The following is a 26,939-nucleotide window of genomic DNA, read 5'->3' as shown; positions in this document are numbered from 1 at the left end:
AATTTAGGATTGCAAGAGCCACTGAAAGACTGTACAGGGCCACTTTTATGCCACATACCTGAATGGCTGCTGCCTAGCTGTAAGTTTCTGTGTGTGTAATTGTTACATGATATGCAAAGCCCCTCTTTAAGACTGGGGGTTGAACATCCAGAGGAATGTCCCTGTTCTGTCATGGACAAGAAGATGTTGAGAGACTGCAAACTTCACCTTTTAGAAGATGCAAGTATAATCCCGGCTGCTGGTGAAGGGTGCATCATGATCTCAACTTTCTAAAGGCTACAAATTCCTAGACTGCTGACGTAGTTCCAACACTACCACCTTGGTTGTGTGAGGTCATAATCTAAGATGCCCCGTGATTTCTTGCATCCACAACACAACTAGAACCCCAACCCTGTACCATTGTTATCCTATCCTGGCTAGCATCTGTCATGAAGTCTGACAGTCACATCCTCGTTCCTATTGGACAGAACAGTATCCCATTTCAACAAAAGCGTGGCTGCTCTCCATCTCCTAGTGGCATTGTGCTTAGATATAATACTGGCATAGATAGCCCTTGAAGGAGCAAACATGGCCAAAGAAGCCCAAAGGTCAGTAAACGTATGGACCTTAACAAAACCTATCTGCACATTGCCCATCCATGTCTCCACAGGAGCACATGCATGTCACAAATTAGGAAGACTCTTTTTGCTTTGGTTGCAGGCCCATTCACCTAATAAATATGCATAGTAACATCCCTATCCATCAGAACAGCACTATTTTTACTACTATCCATTTCTATTTTATTGCTCACCTGTTAGCTCTCTGGCCACTCCCTTTGCAAGACGCCTATTAGGGAAGTCCTGCTCCCATTTTATAGATGAGGAAATGTAGGCACTGAAGTGAAGACGCTTGCCAACCAAGCAGTCAGTGTTGAACTGGGATTAGAACATAAGACTATTTATTCCCTTCTCTAGAAAGATAGGAAGTACAAGGCTGGATCAAACTAGTTCGGTATCTTGTTGCTCTCTATATAAAAGAGTATATTTATATATAGTGGATAAATAACAAATAGATGCATTGACAAATATTTATTCAAATGTTTCAGATTGCAATAGAATTCAATAAGATGCTTATACCCATGACATATCATTCTATTATACCAACTAGTGTTCTTTGTGTAATTTGTAACACACACCTGCCATGCATTTAAGGTTTTTATAACATCAATTAATCTTGTATACAAGGAACTTTAATGTCAGGATTTGACACCAATTCTTCAGATTCCTGTTTTTCATTATCTGGGTTATTCCATAGCTCTAACTGCTCGAGGAGGGTATATTCCATAAACTGAACATCTACTCCAGGCACTCCATGTAGTTGTGACTGTCAAGACTGCAAAGAGAGTACAGTTTAATGTTTTAAAAACTCTACTTGTCCCTTTGGTTTTGTGTGGCATTAACAACATAATAGGCAACAATGCGACAGGGGAAAAAAAACGAACAAGAGACTTTACTCCTGTTACGTTAGCCAGCATTAAAACTGACTACACTGGACATGCTGCTTTTTCTTCAGTCTCTCTTTTCTCATGCATTGACAGATGGTGACTTTTGAGAATAATTTGCTAACTTTTCTGTAGGGTTGCTTTTTAGTGGCCACAATTGATGGGTTATCCAAAGTAAGAGCTCATTATCCTTATTAATATTTGCTTCTGGCTTCTATTATTGATTGCCTTGCATGGCAATGATGTTTTACTGAGAAGCTGGTGGGAGAAGTTTTGACTGTGATGTTGATGCATTCAGAAAGTCTCTTGGCTAATGGGGTGAATCTCCATGTCTGTGTTGTCCGTCCTTCAATCATTTCCCTGACTCCACGCAAATATGCAAGTTCCCCTGAGGAGGCACCAGACTTTCTACTTCTCAATTGTCAGGGATGACAAGAGGTCCCTTTAGACTCCTCCACTCTACTGGAAAAGGGGTGGGGTCTATCACTGGAAAGACTTAAAAAGGGAACCCAAATTGCAAGCAGCTCAAATATCTTAACACACAATCCTAGCTCACCCTATCCAAGACTATTGCTTTACAGGGGAACGAAGAATGAAGGTAAGTCAGAAGCTTTTGATACTTTAAAACTTTTTGGTAAATAGTAGTTTCTCCAGCAGTTTTAGTTGCGTGTATTATTTTAGGAGCAACAGGGGGTGGTTTGTAATTTAAAAAAAAATAGACAACAACTAACAATGTGATAGTGATTTTTAGTATACTGTAAACCAAACATTAAACCATTAATAGCACAATGACTTCTAAAAACAGAAAGGATGAAATAAACATCTGAGTCATAATAGCTGTATGCTATCACTTACTTGTCCCATGAATCAATTCATGAAAAACAAGGCTTGTGTTGTGTATTCAAATTAGAGAGACAGCTTGCTTTACATGGGATTTAAATTCAGTATATTCATTTGCAAATGCTGTGCCAGTGTGCAAAACCCAAGATTTTAATTTTAATACAAATAACATTTGTATTATTAGTCAATATCCTGGTTGATATAAATCTAACACTAAGTTAAACAATGTGTACTTACTGAGAAAGCAGTGATCCGCTTTATTATTTTTAAAATGCCAAGTCCCCTACTTTGGGATATAGAAACATTTGCCTATCATTTCATTATCATTCAGGGTTGGGTGTACATTTATGATTGATATTATTATCTAATCCCTCTCTCTGGGTTTATAGACCGTGTCTGTAATCAGAGAGTGTGAAGAACCAGCATCTTTGTTAAAGAAAGCACACAAGAGTTCTCATGTCAATGGTAATTTACATCCATATGTAAACTTCACATGGCCTGATTTTAATATCCAGCCTCTCCTTAAATTTGATGTGGATTGGCTGAGAGGATGCAGTCCATGGAATACCGGGGCTTTAGAATCATAGAACACTAGAACTGGAAGGGACCTTGAGAGGTCATCGAGTTCAGTCCCCTGCCCTCCCGGGGCTTTAGAAGCAAAGGGGGGACCAGAATAACATCAGGAGATGAAGCTGAGCAGAGAGGATGCCTGGGGATCCAGAAAGCAATTTTCCATGTCCTTGTGGTTGCTTGTCCTATGCAGGGATTGCGTAGACTGACAGCTTCTGCCATGGCCCTGTTCCTTGCAGCTTCTTTCATCTCTTTCTCCTGGAGTGCTCCTCAGGTAAAGTGCTTTATCCAAATGAAGGCATATGCAGTAATAACTCTCACAGGTGGTTGCTGGTAAAGTGGTGGTGCTTGTTGTCAGTGGCACGGCTGTGTTAACATATCACTTTTCTCTCCTTTGGTACAAAGAGTCACTTTCAAAGAAGAAACTGGACTCCACAGGCGATGCTCTATTTAAAGGGTGCACGTAAGTCCCAAACTATTTCCGTTTTAAGGACAGTAACTTCACTACCAATGTTTTATTGTTGATCTACTTTATTCAACACAAGCAGAAAACTGAGAAGTATTAAATATCAGGGGAGGGAAGGGAAGCTGGAAGTGTGTTGACTGTGACCCCTTTTTACCTTAAACAAATTTCTACTATTTTTTATGAAGGAAAATAATTGTAAATTTGGAACCATTTTAAAAAAATATTTCCAGAGGAACTGTAATTACAATTTGGTTGTTAAATCAGCTGGAAAAATAACTTTCCCCTCTGAAATGGATTTTTAAAAGGCCTTAACATACTTTGGATATATTTAATTACTCCTGGATCTTTCTTGTGCTTTATTAAAGCATCTCCAGAAAAAAACCAGGGTAATACTATTTTCTAAGGTAAACCTTTTACTTGTGCTGGGAATTCATACGCCATCAACTTTGGAGGATGGAATTGCAATGAGCTGTGTAAGCCCTGGTCTACACTACGGAGTTATTTTGAAATAATAACCAGAGCGTCTACACTTACCAAGCCCGGTGTTTTGAAATAACAGGCTGGTTATTTTGAAATCTTTACGCCTGCTGTCCTTGGGGAATAAACTTATTTCAAAATAGTTATTTCGGGAGCTATTATTTCCAATTTATTTATGCCCTAAATCAGGGATCAGCAATCCATGGATCAGTATGGAACCAAATATGGTTCTTTTGTCATTCCCAAAATTCATGCAACTTTGTAAATTAAAATGTAAAATTGATTCAAAATTTTAAAAACACGTAATTACTCAAGTCAAGATGGTCTTTTTATGTTTATTTCACCTTTAACCAGAGGTGAAAGTAAGGCGGTACACCATGGTAAGAACTGTCTGCTCTTTGTTAAGAGCCAGCTGGGGGACTGTTCTTTTAAAGAGCCGGCTGAGGGTGCACTGTAAGGGACGTGTGCGTGCTCCCAGCTGGGACAGTGAGGGTACGTCTAGACTACAGGCTTTTGTCGACAGAGGCTTTGTTGACAGGTACTATCAACAAAGCCTCTGTCGACAAAGAACGTCTAGATTATATCCAGTTCTGTCGACAAAGCAAGCCGCTTTATCGACATGAGAGTGTAGATGCAAAGGACAGTGTAGATGCAATAATGCCTTCTCTCAATAGAACTCTGTCGACAAAAGGCGTTATTCTTCGTAGAATCAGGTTTACCAGCGTCGACAGAACTCGGTGGTAGTGTAGACGCAGGTGGACTTTTGTCGACAAAACTCTGTAGTCTAGACACACCCTAAGAGGGGCTGGCAGTGGCAGATTCCTCCATTTGGCCGCAGTGGCCTGGCTTCAGCCCCCATCTGACAGTTGCGGTCTCTCCCCAGCTGCCCTGCTTCTGAGGCAGACCCTGTGGCCCAGCCATGGCAGCCTCTGCAATGCTGCAACATCCTGGCCACAGTGGCACAGGTTGGGCTGCAGCCATGGCCAACAAGACCCCAATTAGGGCCTGGCCCCCCATCTGGCTGCAGCCTCCAGTCTCCAGCCCCGATCCCGGAGCAGGCCCTGTGGTATGGCCCCTGTCTGGCCACAAGAAGATCTGGAGGTGGCAGTAGGAGGGGAGGCCACGATCTGGCAGCAGCCATCCTGGCCCAGCCCCTAGTCCAGCCACTGCTGCTCAGGCACAATAGCTCAGCCTTGTTCAGGCAAGGTTATCCAGCTCTAGGGCTCCCCCATATACACTACTTCCCACCCCCAGTGCCCTGCTCTGCCTCCTGCACCTCCCACACACCCCAACCAACTGCCCTGAGCCCCTCGTACACCTCGCCTTGACTCCTGCACCCCCACATCCACTAACTGCACCCCCAGCAGCAGAAGTTCCATTAAATAAAGTCTGAGAGTACAATGTTTCATTTATGCTATTAGTAATCATCATGTCCATTATTAATAATATTAAGTTGTGCATTTTCAGCCATGCAAATAGACATTCTTATACTGGCTCTTTGTTGACCACTTCTTCTGAATTTTGATGTAGTTTGACTCTTTGGTTTGAAAAGGTTGTCAACCCCTGCCCTAAATGAATCTATTTTTGTTATTTTAGCATTAAAGGGACAGTGTTTAATAATACAATTTGGATCAAAATTGAGATTTTGTAGTTTAAAGAAAAAAAACTAAGATCCAATGGAATTTTTTTTTCATCTTTTTAAAAGCAATTCAGTGTAAACAGCTGGTTTTTTAAAAAACAAAATAAGCATTGTGGATGTGTGTGCTATCCAGACTATACATCAATGAGAATCTAACAGTACAAATTCCTAGCCCCAAACAAACGAACAAAAATACTGCCCCCCCAACATTTCATAGTCTACACTCAGAAATGCAAAGAAGAAAACAGCATAAATAATTAAAAAAACTAAATTAAGAGCCAAAATATTTGCTACTGCAAATGTGAGAAAAATCCACCAAAGCCAAGAATGCTGCCTCCATTTATACTAGTGTCCAGATGTAGAGCAACAAAGACACGTGAAGGAAGAAGCTGGTAAATGTCACCTGCAATTCCTACAGAAAATTAACAAAACAGTGGAAAACGCTGAAAATCATCAGCTGTTTGGAAGAGAATGTAGCTCAGATAAAGCACACTGTTCTATTATTTAGATTGCGCTGAAATTAATTGATCATTCTCAGGCACTTGGCGATAAATACTACTAGAAGGTTTGTATAGTTGTGTAAACATGATTGTAAAAATTTAAAATTACTACTTTAGGGTCCTCTAGTTATGATTTACATGGACGTGGTGTTTTGTTTTAACACCCTTCCCATTGATTTATTAGAGGGACGTCGCTTCATCTCAGATGAGAGCCAGATGAAGGATCTCTATGACAGACTGCAGCTAGGTAAGCTCACCTGGAAATATTTTTTAAGGAAAAATAACTGTTATAGTCTTTCATCTCCGTAACCCCCACTCCCTCTCAGAAATGATGTGCATCAAAATTGATCTAATGGATGGGAACAGCAGGTGTATAAGAATTGCAGAAAGCTTTAGTTTAACAGTAAACAAAATATTCTCTCATGGGATGAGGAGATAATTCAACGTAAAAAAATTAAACTGGGGGGAAAAGCTACTTTTTAACCTTCTGTTTTGTTTTGCTAACAATCAAAATCAAAGGAGCAGCTTTAAAATGTAAAAATATGGAGTTTGAGAAAATATTCTTTTAGACAATATTTATTGTGCAAACTGAACCTTAAAACTAGATAACAAATGCAAGCAAATAGAGCCTGTCTATAAGGATGCATCTACACAGCACCCAAAACTTGAAATAAGACACGCAATTTGCGCTATGCAAATGGCATAGCTTATTTCGAGTCTATTTTGAAATAGCTTATTTTGTCATTTGGCGCTGTCTACACTGTGCCATATTTCGAAATACAGCGCTATTTCAAGCCATCCCTTACTCCTCTTACAATGACGTTTACAGGGATAGCAAAATAGCGTGTCTGCTATATTTTGAAATAGTGGATACGTTCAAAAGACGCGGGGTAGCTACTTTGGGATATCTCTGGTATCCTGAAATAACTTTGCTGTGTAGACATACCCTAAGGGGACTTTAAAAAGAATTATGTTTGTTTCTTTCTATTTAAGAAAAGTATAAGGTTGTTCTCTCTGAGTGATTTAACGAGCTATTTGGGGGCAGAGAATTGTATGGAAAGTTACTGAAACAGCTTCAAATATATTTTTAAAAGTCTCCCTTTTGTTCTCAAATTGTAAAGCTTAAAAAAAAGCAAGGGCAGAATGTGAAATGCAGAAATTTTGCAGACACAAATTGGCTAACTATGTTTCATTGGTGTAGGTTTAGATTTGAGAAAGTGTGTTGGCTTTGTCTCTCTCCAGAAACACGCAGCCAAAATACACATCCTCTAGCTCTGTCAGAGGCTGCAGCACTATTTCTTAACTCCTTACAGAAAGCACAAGGAGGTAAATGTATAATTTATTTTACTCTCTGAGTTTCTAAAGGGTCTATGAATACTCCATTCATTAATGCTTTAAAATACATTTGAGAAGATCTCATTTGGCTGATTGTATGCCTTCAAATATATTCCATTAGATGTTGAATAAGAGATTGGAATTTATAGATGAAAACTGATAGAAAAATAAATGTTGACTTATCCTGCTTCACTATTTGCTTTTCTCATTTTGGTTGGTTAATTTAGCTGCCCTAATACTGGACTCACTCCTTGTTTTCTTGATACTTGCTTGTTTCATCTCTGTTGGCCCTTTGCACAAAGATGAATGTTGCCCATCATGGATTTAATTGTGGTGCTCAACAGACTTGGACAGAAAACTTTGAGAAAAGAGTTTCAAGAAAATTAAAATGGGTCAGATTCTGAAACCTTTTAAATGGAAACACTTGGACACTTCACAATTTTATGCAGCATTGTTTTTTTCCATATTTCAATCAGCTCTACCACCCATTATTCGTGTGAGAGCCTTCCATTGTACTGCTAAGTGACCCAAATCTAAACATCAATCATATATTTTTCTTCTATACCTCCAGATTCTATACCTTCTGTTTGTTCTTATTTATTACTTAACTCTATGATTATGTTAGCTCCTGTGTGAAGAGTCTGGTTTCTGTTTTTATGAACGCCCCATACAGAAAAACAATGTTTCAGTGTACTAGTGGATGATAGTCAGGGTCTATAAAATAAAGTGTGCATTTTCAAGATAGATTATTTTTATTTTTGACTAAAGGTTAAGGAACATCCCAAAGAAAGACCAAATACACTACTGTCTCCTAGAGGTGTTGTAGCTCTTCATTGTCTTTAAAATCATCGATCGGCACATAATACATAGCCCTGCTGGTCCTTAGCAGGAAGGTGAACTTGTCTTTAAAAGTCGAGTAAGACAAAAAATATAACCATTATTACATATGTCACAAAGCCCTTTGCTTTTCCCAGATAGTTACACATCATAGAGTTATATCTCAGGTTTCTCTATCACTTTAGTTACTGCACATTCTGTATTTTTTAAACACATCTTGAAGCTCATTTTCCCCCTCATAACTTGTCTTTGTTGTCTTGCAGCTGAAGAAGAAACCAATGAACACCCTGGATACTTAACAGACAATCTATTAAGCTGGTGAAAGATCTCAAGTTGTATCCACATTCCTATCCATCTCTCTTTAACCCATGGTCTGTGTAAGCAAAACATTCCAGTTCATCTGACTCCACCTGTGTTCTGAAGAAATAAAGTTTGGACACATTTCTGCATTTTGAATGCAACCTGATTAAAGGTTATTGTTCAGCTACAAAAGCAATTTTTAAATTGATTACCTATCTTAGACCACATTGTGTGCTACCCAAAATTTAAAAACCCCTGGAACATTTTAGCGTACAGGACCCAAACATCATACATGTACAGGCAGTCCCCGGGTTACGTACAAGATAGGGACTGTAGGTTTGTTCTTAAGTTGAATCTGTATGTAAGTCGGAACTGGCGTCCAGATTCAGACACTGCTGAAACTGACCGCCAGTTCTGACTTACATACAGAATCAACTTAAGAACCCCAGGCGTCCCCAAGTCAGCTGCTGCTGAAACTGATCAGCAGCTGATTCCAGGAATCCCGGGGCAGAGCAACTCTGCCTCGGGCTTCCTGTAGTCAGCGCTGGTCAGTTTCAGCAGAAGCTGACTTGGGGACGCCTGGGGCAGAGCAGCTGGGGTGCTACTGGACCAACCCAGCAGCACCCCATCTGCTCTGCCCCAGACATCCTGATTCAGCTGCTGCTGAAACTGACCAGCAGCGGCTGAATCAGGACCTGGGGCAGAGCAGCTGGGGTGCTGCCGGGTTGGTCCAGTAGTGCCCATGGGCGCTGCAGGACCAATCGGCAGCGCCCCAGCTGCTCTGCCCCAGAGTCCAAAACAAAAGCCTGGTCTGCTGGGGGGGGGGGGGAGCACACTAGCTGCGCCCCCCCCCTCCCCCAGCAGACCAGGGACACGGGGAGCAGAGCCGCAGCGGCAGCGGGGTGCCGCGCCTCTGAGGCTTTGCTCTGGCAAAGCCTCAGAGGCAGGGACCCCGCCACGGCTGCGGCTTCAGTCCGGGTGCCTGTGGTCTGCTGGGGACCGTCCCCAGCAGACCACAGGCACCGGGTCTCAAGGGGCAGCAGCAGCGGTTCCCGCGCTTCTGAGGCTTTGCTCTGGCAAAGCCTCAGAAGCGCGGGAACCCGCCCGGTGCCCCTGGTCTGCTGGAGACGGTCTCCAGCAGACCAGGGGCACCGGAGCAGCTTACGAACGGGGCTTTCTCGCCCCGACTTCCAGGGCGAGAAAGCTCCGTTCGTAAGTGCGGATCCGACGTAAGTCGGGGACTGCCTGTATTGAATTGTTTTTGATAATTTTTCAAAAATCTTTTAAAAGAAAAATGTTCACCATTTTCCAGCCAACTCTTCATGTAAGCACTTTTAACCTATGACATCTGTTGACTTGTTAAACATCTCATCACTGGTACAGAAATCCATCTGCCATTCTCTTGCATGCTAGTGATATTCCAGTTAAATTAATGAACTATTAGGCTGTGTCTACATTGGCACAATCTTGCACCAAAGTGGCCGCTCTTGCGCAAAAACTTGCTGCCTGTCTACACTGGCCGTGTGTTCTTGCGCAAGTAAACTGACGTTCTACTGTATAAAAACAGGGCTTCTTGTGCAAGAACTATGATGCTCCCACTCAGGAATAAGCCCTCTTGCGCAACTGTTCTTGCGCAAGATGCCAGTGTAGACAGGCAACATGAATTTCTTGCACAAGAAAGCCCTATGATTAAAATGGCCATCAGAGCTTTCTTGTGCAAGAGAGCATCTACACTGGCATGGATGCTCTTGCGCAAATGCACATGCCAGTGTAGACGCTCTCTTCTGGAAGAGTTTTTGCACAAGAATTCTTCTGCAAAAGAGTTCTTGTGCAAGATCATGCCAGTGTAGACATAGCATGGAATACATCTAGTATATAGGGCAACAAAACAGGTGATTTATTGTTGGCAGGTGTTCACTACAATATGAATTATTAACAGTCTACCTACTTAGATCTTAATTCTGCAAAATTTAAATACATGCTTCTCTTTTATGTACTGTGACTAATCCCATCTAACTACTCACTGTGTGAAGAGATGCCTGTGTGTAATTCTTACCTGGATTGGGGGCTTTCCTAATGACCATGGGGTGAATTCACCACTGTTAGCCACTGAAATTCAGTGTTGGACCAACAGTGAATCCAGCAACACATGGTAATGGGGAAATTGCACACAAATATCAGGGCCGCATTATGACTTTCATGGGCCCTAGGCACCTTTGCCTTCGTGGGCCCCTTCCTCCATAAAAAAAAATATTAAAAATTATTTTTGATATAACTTTAAATACTTCAACATTTTATTTTTTTTCTGATTTAGGCAAAATTTAATAGATTTTTGTGGGCCCTAAAAGTTTCATTTTTTTTGTGATGTGAGAAAAAAATTAAAACATTTTCTTTGACCCTAAAAGTTCATTTTTTTCTTCTGATTTTAAAAGAAATTAAAACATTTTCATGGGCCCCTAAAAGTATCATGGGCCCTAGGCACTGTGCCTACTGTGCCTAATGGATAAGTCAGCACTGACAAATATACATAATTACACAGTTGGGCTATGTCTACACTCACGGCTTCTTGAGCAAGTAATATGCAAATGAGGCTAAGCATGGAATATCACCGAGCCTCATTTGCATACCTAATGAGCAACCTTTTTTTCCAGAAGAGGCTCTTGTGCAAGAAGGAGCATCTACACTGCCCCTTCTAGCGCAAGAAAAACCCTCTTGCACAAGAGCCTCTTCTGAAAAAAATGGTGGCTCATTAGGTATGCAAATGAGGCTCAGCAATATTCCACGCTTGGCCTCATTTGCATATTACTTGCGCAAGAAGCCGAGTGTAGACATAGCCCCGTTGTGCAACCGATGTGTTTACTTGCTTTCTGAATGACAATATGGGAATTACACTTCAACTAACTATCCCAGATATGGATATGTTTCACTTTACTATGCAGCTAGATGACACTTATCAGAAAGCCTTCTGGAGTTATATGATTAAAAAGTAGTCACAGGAGAGTTGTGTCTCAGCAACCATGTTTCTTTAAAAATATGTATGCATCTCACATCGTGCTCCACCTTTCTCAATACCATATGCCTGTGATGTCAGCACTGATTAATACCACTAATTTGCAATCAATGCAATGTTACTTCCTACTTGATCAAATCCAACACAACTGGAATAATGGAAGAATTCATTTCTTTGATGTGTTGCTAGGTACTTCTTGTAACTAGTTACATTTTAAATCAGGTTGAGGGTGGGGGAATGATTAGACGGACTGGGAACAAACCCTAAGGCTACGTCTACACTGTACCTCTCTTGCAAAAACCTATACAAATGAAGCGCAGATTAGCATACTGCTGTGCTTCATTTGCATAATTAATTATGGGCCAGTTTTGCACAAGAGGCTTTTGCTCAAAAAGGAGCTGTGTAGACGGCTCCTTTTTGTGCAAAAAAACCTTCTTGCACAAGAGCTGTTCTTCATGAAAAAATGAAGAATTGCTCTTGCACGAGGGGGTTTTTGCACAAAAAGGAGCAGTCTACACAGCTCCTTTTTGTGCAAAAGCCTCTTGCGCAAAAATGGCTGCTATTTAATTATGCAAATGAAGTATGGCAATATGCTAATTCACACTTCATTTGCATAGGCTTTTGCACAAGAGAGGCACGGCGTAGATGTAGCCTAAGTTTTGAAAATCAGTTAAATCAGCTAGTGCTGATGTGTGCTGGATCACTCCATTTATTCAAAATCCTATGTTTGGGTTTCAGCTATGGCCCAATGAAGTCAATGAGAATCTTATTTACTTTAAAGGACTTTGGCTGAGGTCTAATCTGAATTCTTCAGGTACTTCTCTATTATTATTTTTACAGAAGCTGGGATTGTACTGTACCCTGGAGAAAAGTAGATGGGTTATATATCGTCTGATCTGCTCAGTTATGACAACTTTCATGTGCCTGAACATTTCAGAACTACAGAAAAAAACCTCTTCACTATAGTTAAGATGAATGGACTTTTTTATGGTTTACTGTAGGTCCAAGCCCACCAGCATGAACAATTACTTATAAATGTCATGAAAAGAAATAAAAGCTCTGCCAACTTAGAAATGAGCTGATCTTAGACCCTTTGTATTTTCAGTATGACAGCTAACTACGGCCGAGTTTGTCAGATGCAAATAAACGATCTTATAATGATTAAAAAAAATCAGTGGGGGTTGGCCTTTGGTGAGCTGGCCAGTTGAGTACAGCATGTGAGTTTGATGAGATTAAACAAAGAGGTGGGTATTATGGAGATATTTTTGTCAGCTGAGACAGCTCACTATTTTCCCTGAGGTGTCATATACAGAAAACATGACTAAGAGCAGTTATAGGCTTTAGCCTTGTGTGAACCTACACAATGGGGGGGGGGGGGGGGGGGCCTACACAGCAACCTAAACTCAAAATAAGATATGTATTTTGCACTATGTAACTTGGTCTTATTTTGATTGTATTTCAAAATAGCTTATTTCAAAATTTGGCACATCCACACTGTCAAATTTTGAAATAAGGCACTATTTAGACACATCTCTTAACCCTCATGGAACGAAAGTTACATGGATGCTGCAATAGTGCACCCGTTATTTTGAAATATTTTTCAAAATAACAGGCACGTTTAAAAGACAGCATAGATATTTCAGGATACTTCTGGTATCCCAAAATAGCCCCGGTGTCTAGATGTACCCTGGCTCATGTATGTTATTTATTGCAACTCTGTAAGAACAAACCCAGAAAAAAATTAGTTATTTTAATGCAGCTGGGGTGATCCATAAATGTCTGAGTTAATGTGTCAGAAAATGTCCATTTGTCAACACCAAAAGAGTTGAGTCCATTCTGATGAATTTCCTGCTTAAAAATATCGTGGAGAAAAAAAAGTTTCAAAATGTCCCATTTCAACATTTTCCAAATGAAGAAGTTCCATTTTCCAATAACTTGTTTTGTTTAGTAATTTAAGATAACTTGTAACAAAAATGTAAAAAATATAAAGGTCAAAATCAAAATGGAACATTGTGAAATGATCAAAATAGTACAATTGATCCAATATGATATTTTTCAAAGTTTTGGTTAGAAAATGTGGTCTAGATTTTGACTTTTCATGCTAGGTCAGAGTCAAAACACTTTTCAAAACCTTGAAAATTCTTGTAGGATGGGAATCATGGTTCCTTTCCTGCTCTGAAACACAGCTCCATTAAGTCAGCAGCACATTGCCCATATGTACCAGACTGTGTACCCCATGCTCTCCTAATGACCTTGCATGTGTAAATTGAGAAAAAAATTACGAGAGCAGGGAAGAATATTCATTTTGAACAGTTTTATGGTGAAATCCAGCTGTTCTCTTGCTCCCACTCCCCTCCAATTCAGGAAGTTTTCAAAATAAGATGTTTACAGTGTAATATAAATGGCTTTGATCATTCTGCAATACAATTTCACAGGAAAATATCTTGGTTGATTTAGTTTTCTTTATCATCACAAGGCAGTGACTGATCTGAGCTGCACATTTATCTTTGTGCCACACAAACCTGATGTTTTCTTTTAGCATCACATTTTTAAAAGCACCTGCAGGGCTTAGGAACAATAAGTTCCATTTTTAACAAGTGACTTCAGAAGTAAATCTCAATGGAGCTTTATGTGCTTTTAAAAATCCTTTAAGTATCCGGTCCTTAGGCAGTTAGGAGCCCAAGTTTCATTGTAATTCACTCCTAGGTTACTGATATCCAAACATATTTAAGTATCTTGTTCCCATTGAGGACCTGGGCCTAATTCTCTTTTGAAAAGGGGACTTAGGTTCTTTTAAAATTCTACTCACAACTTATTACTGTAACTCATTTACCTTAGACATGCTAAATCAGTGTTTCTTAAACTGTGTTCCGCGGCACACGGGTGTGCCGTGAAGCAGTCGGAGGTGTGCTGCAGAGAACAACAGAATTCAAAATGGCCACCTTTAAAGGGGCAGGCGATTTTTTTTTTGCTCTAACTTTCCCCCAACACTTTTTTCCCTCTTCAATAATTTCCCCCCCCCCCCCCAATTTCTTTTTTTTTTTGGCTCAACAAAAAAAATTGTTTGGTGTTCCTCCATCTTAAAAAGTTTAAGAAATACTGTGCTAGGTCATAGAAACAAAAGAGAACTCTATAGACAATGCACTCTTGGCTTGCACGCTGAACTGAATATTGAAACAGGATACGTCAGGGCTGACTAAGGCCAGTTCTATACTACGTGAGAAAGTCAACCTAAGATACACAATTCCAGCTACAAGAATAGTGTGGTTGGAGTCAATATAGCTTAAATTTCTGCAGTGGCCCCAATGCAAGAGGTGGAGCGGAGAAACTCTCCTGTTGACTTCCCTTACTCCTCGCGACACTATAGAGTACCAGGGTTGATGGAGGCAACATCAGCAGTCAATTTAGCAGGACCTTACTAGACCTGCTAATTTGAACTCTGGAAGACCAATCTCGAGAGAGTCGATCACAGGGTAAATGTCCATGTGGCCTGAGGAAAGCACTACTCACTATTTCAAGTTCACTTTGTTATTTTTTTGGTGTAGCATCTTTCATTTCAGGGGGTTTTGTCAGATATTGTAAAAGGATGCCCTCTCACATTTGGTAGACAATGCACAAAAGGTGGGCCCATTTGTTTTCCCTGCATTACAGTTAGAACAATTAGCCGTTGTGTCTACTGACTAGAGATTTGTACTAGGACTTGAGAACTGGGTTCTGTTCACAGCTCTGCTGTCTGGTGTTCTTGAGTGAGTCATTGCATCTCTGTGCCTTTGTTTTCCCTCTTTTATTCAGTCTATTCAGATTGTGAACTCTTCCGGGCAAGGACACTTCCTCATCACATGACTGAACAAGGTCTAGCCCAATAGTGCCCTGACCTCAGTTGGCTCTGGTAGTACCACAGCACACTTAACCGTAGGCACTGCTAACTCATGTATTTTCATAGGTGGTAGCCTTGGACTAGAAAACTCCCAAGGACAGACAGAGCTCAGGCTTTTAAATTTAGATTTTTGAGACAATGTTATTACAACACAATATGGCATGTGGATTTATTCACAGAGGCAAGGAATCATTTCCAGGAATTTTATCACTTTTTTGAGCCAAGTCACATGAATGTATCTCCCCAACTTCATCAACATACCTCAGTGAAGAGGAAAAAAATGCAATAAAATGTAGCATTCGAAAGAAACCAGAAAAACAGTCTGCTGTTTTTTGTGGTTCTAGACAACTCCACAGGCATTTTCATATGAAGTCATCTTACAAAACACCACCAGATATTTTCCCACAAGTAGCATCAAGACATTTCTTTTCACTTTAAGCATTTTTTTTTAAAAAGTGATGTAGGTTTAGAACAGGAGAGGGAAAAAACCATTTTCTTAACTGTGCCAAGGTTTCCCCAGGTAACGATTTCTTTAAAACATTCCAGTCGGGGCCCAAAGGTGGTGTCTGTTTGCTAGGGAGTGGAAAGGATGGAAGTATGCATTCTTTCGTAGTGACTATAATGGACTTGTCTTCATGAATTACAAGTAAGCTCAAATAATTATACAGACAAAAATATAATCTACAGTATGTGCAATCTAGCTGGAGTTATCACACAGGGATTGCCACATCCTCTAGGTTAAATAAGGTTTGAAAATGCTCTTCTACCTCTGAGGCAGAGAGTAGAGTTACCATTCACTTGTAAGGTAAAATATAGTTAGGTTTTCAAACAGTTTAACCCAAATAATGCTTATTTAAGGTTCCCTAACCACACTGCACTGCCCTTAACTCAGAGAGATTGACTAGCCTACACTTGGATGCTCTTTAATGGATGAAGACCGCGTTGGGATGACAGCAAAGGAATTCAGTTCCTATATTCTCCATGTTGCTTTTTCTTTCCTTGTGGCAGTACTCCGAGGGAAAAAGGTGACTTTATGTTTTGCCTGTCCCTTTCGGCCTCTTCCTCCTCATCATATCTTTCATCCTCATCTTCGTCCTCCCCTTCGCTATGATGAGGGCTGGAATGTTGAGACGCGGAAGGTGATGGGGGCACTGATGAAGGCCGAGGGTACCTAAAACCATCTGTCTGCCAGAAACATAAGCAAGAAATAAACATTACACTGCCACAACTTGTTTGGTTATACTGAGTGATGGTAGGTCAAAGTATCCACAGGGCCAAGGCAAAGATTACGTATAAGTTAATGAAGGCTACACCTGCTCCATACACCAGACTTAGATGCCCTTAAATCTATTTACTGCCTGTGTGATTGGGCGCCAAAACTGATGTAATCTGCACAGAGAAACCATATGAAAAAAGCAAGCAAAACGTGATAGATGCGATTCCCATCTGCTGTGCAGTCTACAGAGTGCAGGGCATGTCCTTTTCCTTCTCCTCTGGGGCCATGTGCCAATCAATCACTCTCAGCCTGGGCCCGCAGACCCATATTGATACAGCAGGGGAAGTAAGCTGCAGCCCATAAGGAGTAAAGCAGCAGGTATGTGCTCCTTGCTTGACCAGGAGCTCTTGGAGGAATACTGGGACATTCCCATTGCAACACTGCAACTTATTTTATTCCCAGGGCTATGATCTAGCCCAAGCATCTGTGAATTTAAATACAATTTTAACAGGAAAAGTGCATATTCTTTCCCCTCCCCAATTTACAGAGTTTATCAAACCCTATAAAAAAACCCAACCAAACAAACTTCAGTTTCAAACAGATTAAAGGGCCATTCAAGAAGAGAAGCCTTTGTCAGGTCTCTGTTGTGCTTTTATTTCACTATAAGTGCAATATAGGTTGTGCAGTTACTTTCAGGCACACTTAGCTGCTCCCATTACACTACTTTCACATCAGGGTCCAGCATATTAATCCTTGGTGTGAAGAATAATTTTTAGTGGTTAACAATATGGACTGTATGCAAAATGCCCTTCTCAGCTGGCAGAATAATGTGAAGCTTTAACACCATTATATGATGGCATCTGGGATCTTATTGCCAATCTAAAGAAAACTGCCTCTTGAATAAGATATGGTATAACCTTTAACCTGCTTTCTCTTTGGAGGAATTCAAGGCTGGTTTTGCCCACATGCGGAACAGCATAGCTAAATTATTGGAACAGCAAGGCTGTACGAGAAGTAAGCTCTAAGATCTCATTGCAGATCTAGGCTTCTAAAGCCTTCTGTCATACTCCGACTCTTACTAGTCTGGAAGGAATTCTAAAATAAGCAGTCGAGTTCCCTAACATGCTCATTCATTTCAAAGCATTGAACCTACCTTGCCCTGCAGCAGCTACAACAATGTAGCAAAATACAAGAATAATGAAGTGGAGCAAATCTAGTTTTTGATGAGGCAAATAATCACAGGAGTATCAACTCCTTTCCCTTTTTAAAATGTCCCTGTTTCATAAATCCCTATTTCAGGTGATGGGGTTTTCTATTGGGCATCCAGACACTAGTGATGTGAATGTTTATCCATTTGACATGATTAACCAATGAGTCTGGGTTCAGCAGTGAATCCTAATGGTTACATGCAGCACTTCCCTGCTGCCTCTGTATCAGAGATGGGGCAGGGGGGAGCAGGCAAGCACTGGCTCCGGCAGAGCTGCCTGCCCCCAAGTGCAAATGTGTAACTGCTATAAAACTGCTATAAAATGCAGTGGGGTTACACATTAACATTTTAATATCCCTACCATACACTCTTGTAGCAGAATTTGACTGTACTAAAACACTGAACTCAACTAAACGTTGCTTGAGGTTAAATGAAATATTGTTCATCAGGCTTTTCTTTTTCTCTCTCAAGACAGTTGTTAAAATGCAGACTAAAATCATCTATACTGATAGACATACCTTTGGTGGAGCATTTGGTTCCATCTCAAATTTATCTGGGAAAGTTCTGCTCAGAGCCAGGTGTCTGGCATGCATATAGTACTGCAAAAAGAAAACAGATCTACATGTACAACCACCTCGTAAAGACTTGGGCACAATTAGGCAGAGACAGGAACAGGAACACTATTATCTTCTCAAAGATTCTGAAGAAAGACTGACTGGATCCTTAACCAAGGCTAACCCAGCTGGCATGGCCCTTGTGAAACTATGAACACATTGCACTCACATAATTGATCAAATCCTGAGCAATTTATACTGGGGTAACTGAACAGAAGCTGCTTCTTTGGCTTCAGTGAAGATACACTCTTGGGTGATTAAGGAATAGGACATGGCGTAGGGCACCTATTTAAACCGGTCTTATTTTTCTGGGGAGGTGGAGGCATTTCTTTTATCCCTAAAATATAGCACCCGTTTCTCTTTCCAGAGTAGAAATATATTATATATGCTCATGAATGTAATACTGTAACACATTACACACATTAAAACAGACACATTCTTCAAAATGAATGTAGGTAGACATAGGAAACATAGATTTTTGACCTTGACATTGTTTTGCAAATTAAAAAAAAAGTCTCAGTGTGAAGTTTAAAAAAACCCAACAGTTTTGCTCATTCTGGGGATCCACGCTGAAATGACAATTTACCGTGGCAAGCTGTGATCCTGTAACTCAGGGGTGGGCAATAATTTTTGCAGGGGGACCGCTTAATGAACTTTGGTACGTGGTCATGGGCCAGCTCCACCCACCAGAAGAGGGAGGCTTGGGGAGGAAGTGGTAGGGCTGGGAACTAGCCTCCCTGCAGAGTTGTCTGGGGCCGGAGGCCTTGAAGTAAAAACACAGCAAAGGGCTCCTGGCCCTGCCACTGCCACAGTGCCTGGCAGCCATCCTGGGTTGCTGCAGCTATTTAAAAGGCTCATGGCTCCGGCCCTATCAGGGTAACGCTGCAATTGGGAGCAGTGAGCTATTTAAATAGGATCCTGCTGACTGAGCCACCACCTATAAATTTGATGTCAAGAGCAGAAGGATATAAATAGAAAGCAGCCAGATACTGGCTGGATCGAAGTGTTAGGTGGGCTGGATCTGGCCAAACCCCGGTGTAATGGGACCTCCCCCGCACCATGGACACAAGGCCTCCACATCGCATTTGGCTCCTGCACGAAACAAGCAGATCAAGGCAATTCTCTCAGGTATGGGAGTAAGCGGGCACTTGAGCACATCCTTAACTGTAAGTTAAAAGGGAAACTTCTCTGAAAGGGACTTTGGTGCTAATGACAACAGGTTCTATCCCCAAAAACTATGGTGGTGGAAGTGTGTTTGGGCCAAGAGTTTGGTATGCAACCCTTAAACACATTCACATACCCTGCCTAAGTATCTCCAGTCTAGTAGATCTGAGAGCCTCTCCGTTCGATTTCTCTGGATAATCCTCTGGCGCCGTGACTGCTGGCAAAATCCATACAAGAACTGAGTCAACTGGTTACACGATTCATCAGGGGAGCGGAACCTCCTGTCAACTATGTAAATGCCTGAGGATGCAAACAAAGTTGCAGATGAGCCAGTATAGAAGCAAGCTTTTGACTTAACTTACAGTTCTATTTTTCTTTTAAGTATAACAAGTAGTCAACTTTCTTTTTTAATAAGTGGACCAAGGAATGACAAGTGTTTTCATTCTAGCAGGATGTTTCAGCAGCTGCTGAGCAATGCTTTGAATTTTTTTCCTTTGGGGCTGAAATTTGGCAGATCTGTTCTCAGCCCAGGAAGACTTCTATTGTTTTCAAGTCTGTCCAAAAATGGTTTCGGTGCTTGTGTGGTAAAAAAATTCACTTTTCCATTATTAAAAAAATTGCTACCTTTTTTTGAATGCCTGTGGCAGCTTTGTGGTATGAAGTGAGGGGGGTGAAAATTGACAGACAAGAGAGATTCCCAAACACGCAAGATATATCTTCTCTGTAAAAGGCGGTATGTTTTTAAATCAAGAAAGCTAGCTTCACTAGGATTTTACATTGAAATAGCTAAGCTGAGACAATGTACATGTAATTATTACCTCAATGTTGCTAGTCCAGGTCAACACTTTCTCCTCCACCTGTGGTTGAATATGACTTGCAACGAGGTTAAAAAAAAAAAAAACCCCAACAACAACAAAAAACACTATAGTATTTTGATGCCACTAGGATTTTACAGCCAGACAGCTATCTCCATGTAAATACCTGTTTTTTCAGTAGAGATATAGCCATGTGTATGCTTTTTAGAATTTTGGTGAAAAATTGGTTGTAACCTGTGAGAGTCTGTCAGTACAGAATGTAATGAGCAAAGCTGTAATACCATATTTTTTAAATGATGTCCCAATATCTTGTTCTTTTTAATCTCATTCGAAATATCAACTTTTTTGAAGATACAAAGACACAGCCCAGTTCTTTAAGGTATTTAGACACCAAACTTCCATTAATTTCAAGAACCTGGGTCTTCATTCTCATTTATAATCCCAGAATTATTGACTCAAAGAATTGGAAGAGACCTCAGAAGGTCATCAACCCCAGCCTCCTGAACTCATGGCAGGACTAAGCACTATCCAGACCATTCCTAACCAGTGTTTGTTTAATCTGCTCTTAAAAATCTCTAATGATGGAGATTCTACAACCTCCCCAGGCAATTTATTCCAATGCTTAATCACCCTGACAAAGTTTTTCCCAATGTCCAGCCTAAACCTCTCTTGTTGCAATTTAAGCCCATTGCTTCTTTTCCTATTCTCAGAGGTTAAGGAGAATACTTTTTCCTCCCTCCTCCTTGTAACAACCATTCAGGTACATGAAAACCGCTATTATGACCCCCATCAGTCTTCTCTTTTCCAGACTAAACAAATCAATTTTTTCCATCTTCCCTCATAGGTCATGTTTTCTAGACCTTTAATCATTTTTGTTGCTCTTCTCTGGACCTGCTCCAATTTGTCCGCATCTTTCCTTAAATGAGATGCCAGAACAAGACAATACTCCAGATGAGGCCTAATCAGCACACAGTAGATGGGAAGAATTACTTCTCTCATCCCAAAACATGGTGTGCTTTTGTCTGCAACAGAATCATCCTATTGACTCATAGGGTATGTCTACACAGCAATGTTATTTCAGAATAATTGACATCATTCCGAAATAACATAATGCACATCTACATGACAAGCCTTTATTTTGAAATAATGTCAAGCTGGAGGACTTCTTACTCCAACTCATGGTAATCCTCATTTCCCGAGGAGTAAGGGAAGTTAAAGGAAGAACACTCTTCCTTTGACTTCCTGCTGTGCAGACAACGCCAAAAGCTGAGTAAAGCTATTTCAACTTCAGCTACGCTATTGATGTCGCTGAAGTTGTGTAGTTTAATTTGATTTTTAGCCTTGCTATGTATATGTACCCTTATTTAGTTTGTAGTTCATGCATGACCCCTAGATCCCTCTTTAGGTGTCATATAAGGCTCCTTTCCATTATAAAAGTGCTATGAAGGGGCCTTACTGTAAATATGCATCTCAGTTTAGTCTAGTCAAGTTATCCTCTCTCTTTCATGGACTCCACAAATTGTTGCTGCTATCCCAGTAAATCCATTCTTAAAGCAGGGGTGTATTTCCATCACTTCCTTAGAAAGGGAGGGATGGAAGGAAATAGTTAAATTGGAAGAAAGTCTAACGAGCAAGCTAGGATTGGGGAAGAAAAAAAAAAAGAAGAAAAAAGCACACACAACCATGCAGGAGAGAAAAAGAACTGGAAAGGTTTTGGATTAACACCTAAACTTTCAATCCAAACAAACTAGCTGAACTTTGGGGTTTGCCCCTCAAATATATTTATTCAGAAAGGAGAAAAAGTGCAATAGGCACAGTCACAAAACAGCTAATTAACTGGGTTCCTAAATCTGATGAGTTTTGAAGTACTATTAACAAGCTCACCATACGCCGCTGGGTCAGCTACATGCTCCTGCACGAAACAGCCAAATCCAGAGAGGTTTGTGGTCACACTGGGAATGCCCATCACAGTGCACTCAGCTACCAAAAGACACATAAAAAGAGACTGTCAATATACTTTGCTTGGTTTCACGTTGCGTGAACAGAAAATATGAGGATTTAGAGTCCTGTCAATCACAGAGCTGGTTAGAAAATTCCAATGAAAAGCCATCATGATTTTTGCAGTGACCACTTCCCCTGCCATCCACTACTGCCACCATTTGGACAGAAAAGTTCAAAGGAAGTGACATTTTTTATGAGAAATAGATTTTTTTCTTTCAATTTTTGGAAGTACATATTTTCTAGCTAATCCTAATACAAACCCTCTATGAGCTCAGTGTTCACAGATGGGAACCTAAATGCAAGTGATAATCTCAGACTGATAAAATATATCTAATTTAGGATTAGGATGAACCTAAAAATCCCCCCAAAAGGGTCTTCTTCTCGGGAGATTTATATGGGTAACCCATTAGTCAAGATGAGAGAAACCACTCCCTCAAACTGAGTGCCCGTCAAACTTTTCTGTGTGAGGCTAATCTAATCTCATTGTTTTTTCCGTACGCTGGTTTAGTCTGGGACAAGAGGAGAAAGGGCTAAAATACAATCAAATAATTGTGAGCCATTTGGAACCAGAGACAGGAAGTATTAAACGTTGTATGAGAAAGCTTCATTTTGTGAGATTTCTACTCCAATTAATTGGCTAATGACAGATATGCTTCAGATAAGCTCTCAAACTTTCAGATGCATATCATAACTAAGGGAGATATTTTCAAAGGCACAATAGAAGTGAAGGACTTAGCCTTACACTCTCAACGGTATGTGAGCCCAATGGGAGTTAGGCACCGAAATATTTAGCAGATCTCGACCCTAAATTATAGGTTGAAAACCTGACTGCCACTGTGCCCTCAAATATCTCCCCCTAATCCTATGAGGCTTATCTAGTACTACTTGTAAGTCATGGTCATCTTCTTTCTTGCCACTTCTCTATTTGGGGTTGGCAATTTTTATAGCCCTCTTCCAAAACTCTTGGTCATATGCCAGCCTACCTTGAAGACTAGTCTCTGTGAGCTCCATTGATATTCAGTTCATGTAAAGAACAATGTTCCCTATAATCTTTTCCATCCACGTGCAAAATAATTTTTTCATGTGCACCACCAGTAGAAACAAAAACCTAGCTATGGGTGCTTTGCTAATCAGCTGGGTGGTATCTGAATTTCTCCTGAGCAGCTACATGAGCGCACAGCTTACAGAGAACACTGGTACGGAGTCCTAATCTCTATCACTACTTCTAAGTGTTTGTGGGAAATGCCAACAAAAATATCTATCAGATTGTGAAAATATTAGGACCAGGTAGTGCAAACATACATAATACCATTGAATTTGGTTAAGTCAAGTTACACCAGCTGAGAACAATTTGGCTTCCATCTATTTTTTGCCTCATTGTTGCAATATATATATATATTCCTCCAGATCTTTTTTTTTTTTTTAAATGGGCAGATGTTTGATGTTACCACACAAAAAATGGATTTGCCTTCTAATGCTACAGCAGACAAAGGATACATGTGACTGTGGGAAAGTCAGAGTCCAAAGCTGGAACATCACTAGGTGTTCTTTGGTTAACAGAGCAATGCCAGTTTGCACCAGCTAAAAATCTGGTTTAAGAACTCTGCCAGCAGCTGAAGCTTTGTAACATAGAGGAAATAGAGTTCAATATTGTAGAAGCAGAATGTCAAGCTCCTCCCACTTTCTAAATGCCCCCTAGCGGCAAGATCCATATTAAACATCTGGCCGCAGTTGACCTAAAGATTGCTTACCTGGAGTGTAACCCCATGGCTCATAATAGGATGGAAACACCCCCAAATGGCAACCTCTGACAAAATCTTCATAGTCCATGGGTAATAATGGACTTGTTGAAGACAGGAACTCTGGGTGTAATATCACCTAGATATTCAAAACTTACATTAGTGCCAAAAGAAAAATAAAACCAGTATTTTTAATTATAGAAGAGATCAAACAGTTAGTGCCTTCACCCTTAGCCAAAGTCTAGGGATTTGGACATTGCTTTCAATGTCCCTCCCTAATTCTATCTGTACATAGCCCAATTTGACAACAGTCATAATTTTTGGTACCTTAATTTGTTCCTCCTTAACACCTGATCCCTCTATATAAGTGTTTCTTAAACTGTGTTCCGTAGCACACTGGTGTGCCACGGAGAACAACAGAATTCAAAATGGCCACCCTTAAAGAGGCAGGTGACTTTTTTCCCCCCTCAATAACTTTCCCTCTGATTTCCCTCGGACCCATTTTTTCCTCCTCAATAACTCCCCCCGCCACACACACTCTTCCTCTTCCCCACCCCCAACTTTTTTTTAAATCTTTGGTGTTCATTAAAAAAAATATTTTTTGGTGTTCCTCGGTCTTAAAAAGTTTAAGAAACACTGCTCTATATGCATGGTACCTTTTCTTTCATACTCTCTTCATATAAGCCTACTGTGGGAATATTGTTGGCATCTAAAACTATTCTTCACATGGTTCATCAGTGACATCATCCCATCATTTAAGTAAGGAAAACACCCAAACTGAACATTATGGGTTAGGGCAGGGAAGGCCAAACTATGTCTCATGAGCCACATCCGGCAATTTTACCATTCAAGTACAGCTCCCCTCCAATTCTCCTTCTACCAGGCTGCGGAGGTGGAGGGAGCTTGGAACCTCTGCCTTATAGCAGGATGGTGGGTAGGGGCTTCTGCTCAGCAGGTACAGGGATCTTGGGGGTTTAGCCCTATGAAGTGCATCTGCTGGGGTTTGGGGCTTCAGTAGGAGCACACAGTGAGGTGTGGTGCCTACGTACACTGACTCAAAGGAGAGCTCATGAAGAGACACAATCCCCTTTCTGAACCACATAACACTAAGGGTAACAATGTAAGCTACATCATCAACTTAGGGGAGCACTGCTCAGAAGTGCGGGCAGAAAAAGGCTTGGGAAGGCGGGCTCAAACTACACAGAGTTTGCCTACCATAAATAGGTGGGATTCATTCATTCATAAGGATAGCAAAATGCTCCCTTCCTCTCTCTCTTAAATGGTCCTGTTATAAGATTTGGGTAAACAATGCATAAAGATGTACTTAGATATATGGGTTGCAGGCCCATCATGTGAAATCCATTGATTTTGAGAGGCTAGGACTTTTAGCCATGGACTTTGATGGGGCCATGTTTTCAAAAATTCTATCTAGAAGATTTTAACAGCTAAGCCATCCCTCGCATTAAATGCCTTCCTTGAAGTTCAGGGGGTAATGAGCAGCTGATGGGATCTGCGGAACGAGCCTGGCTGTTGCTATTTGAAGAGGTGTTGCATATTTCATTCCACACATCTCTAGTAGAATAGTCCCTCTTCCTCCAATACTAACAACTTGGGCTGAGATAGTTTCATGAACTTCTGTTAGGAAAAGAAGGGAAAAATCAGAATGAAAGACTGTACTTTAACTCTGTCCGTGCGGTTATTGAAGAGTCCGATGCGCCGGATGGTATTGAGGATTGGGTCATTGGAATCATCAATCATGTTGTGGGTGGTCACTGGAGGCAGAGACTGCCGCTATGTCAGAGAAAAGGCAAACTTTGATCAAAGGCATGAAAAAGTGCCGGCAAAGACTCCATTAACAGAGTCATAGGGTGCAGTCCTGGCCCCATTTAAGTCAATGGGATTTTTGCCATTAACTTCATTAGAACTAGGGTTTCACTCATCAATTTTAAGGCCAGAAAAGGACCATTGTGATAGTCGAGTCTCACTTCCTGCATATACAGGCAGTCCCCGAGTTACGCGGATCCGACTTATGTCGGATCCGCAGTTACGAACGGGGCTTTTCTCGCCCCGGAGGACGGGAGCGGCGGGATGCCCAGATGCGCCACCCCCGTCCTCCGGGGCGAGAAAAACTGCTCCCCGTCTCCCTGGTCTGCAGGGAGACGGGGAGCAAAGCCTTGGAGCACGCCCGCAGCTGGACAGCCCATGCGCGACTGAGCTGTCCCGCTGCGGGTGTGCTCCGCGGCTTTGCTCCCCGTCTCCCTGGTCTGACCAGCAGACCAGGGAGATGGGGAGCAAAGCCTCGGAGCATGCCAGCAGTGGGACAGCCGTGGCGCGCCTGGACTGTCCCGCTGCCCGCGTGCTCCAAGGCTTTGCTCCGCGTCTCCCAGGTCAGCAGACCAGGGAGACGGAGCAAAGCCGTGGAGGACTTGGGCGGTCCCGCCACCCCCGTCTCCCTGGTCTGCTGGGGGGGGGGGGGTGCAGCTAGTGCCCCCCCCCCCCAGCAGACCAGGCTTTCCTTGCCTACCCCTGGGGTAGAACAGCTGGGGCGCTGCCGGATTGGTCCCGCAGTGCCGCTCTGGACCAACCCGGCAGCACCCCAGCTGCTCTGCCCCAGGAGTCCTGATTCAGCCGCTGCTGGTCAGTTTCAGCAGCGGCTGAATCAGGACCTGAGGCAGAGCAGCTGGGGTGCTGCTGGGTTGCTCCAGTAGCGCCGAGGAGCCGCACTACTGGAGCAACCCAGCAGCACCCCAGCTGCTCTGCCCCAGGCTTCCTGGAATCAGCCACTGATCAGTTTCAGCAGCAGCTGACTTGGGGACGCCTGGGTTTCTTAAGTTGAATCTGTATGTAAGTCA

General features: G+C 41.6%; 2 protein-coding genes across 2 annotated transcripts in view; one reads left to right on the top strand and one right to left on the bottom strand.

Annotated features, from left to right (window-relative positions):
- The first annotated feature begins 1,960 nt into the window (after positions 1-1,960).
- Positions 1,961-8,877, top strand: SPX (spexin hormone). The gene is made up of 6 exons (XM_006127660.4): positions 1,961-2,078; positions 3,084-3,164; positions 3,296-3,353; positions 6,157-6,219; positions 7,215-7,298; positions 8,408-8,877. Exons 1-6 carry the CDS (start codon positions 2,073-2,075, stop codon positions 8,464-8,466), a joined length of 351 nt encoding a protein of 116 aa, XP_006127722.2. The 5' UTR covers positions 1,961-2,072; the 3' UTR covers positions 8,467-8,877.
- Positions 8,878-15,486: 6,609 nt separating this feature from the next.
- The window catches only part of GYS2 (glycogen synthase 2), a 63,189-nt gene continuing 51,736 nt past the window's right edge, over positions 15,487-26,939 (bottom strand). Inside the window, exons 11-16 of the mRNA XM_006127656.4 lie at positions 25,765-25,878; positions 24,100-24,226; positions 22,232-22,327; positions 19,669-19,832; positions 18,273-18,353; positions 15,487-16,516 (exon numbers count right to left, since the gene is read on the bottom strand). Coding sequence (XP_006127718.1) covers positions 16,295-16,516; positions 18,273-18,353; positions 19,669-19,832; positions 22,232-22,327; positions 24,100-24,226; positions 25,765-25,878 — 804 coding nt within the window. The 3' untranslated portion in view covers positions 15,487-16,294. The remainder of the gene's footprint in view (positions 16,517-18,272; positions 18,354-19,668; positions 19,833-22,231; positions 22,328-24,099; positions 24,227-25,764; positions 25,879-26,939) is intronic.

Source organism: Pelodiscus sinensis, chromosome 1, assembly GCF_049634645.1.
Source record: "Pelodiscus sinensis isolate JC-2024 chromosome 1, ASM4963464v1, whole genome shotgun sequence".
NCBI lineage: Eukaryota > Metazoa > Chordata > Testudines > Trionychidae > Pelodiscus > Pelodiscus sinensis.
The sequence above is the reverse complement of the archived record's forward strand: the minus strand, read 5'-3'. Positions and strand labels throughout refer to the sequence as shown.

Bases quoted from the DNA above. Each gene is read 5' to 3' on its own strand.
- SPX (XM_006127660.4), top strand. The intron at 3,165-3,295 runs GTAAAGTGCTTT...TTTGGTACAAAG, and splicing joins TCTCCTGGAGTGCTCCTCAG to AGTCACTTTCAAAGAAGAAA. The intron at 7,299-8,407 runs GTAAATGTATAA...GTTGTCTTGCAG, and splicing joins CTTACAGAAAGCACAAGGAG to CTGAAGAAGAAACCAATGAA.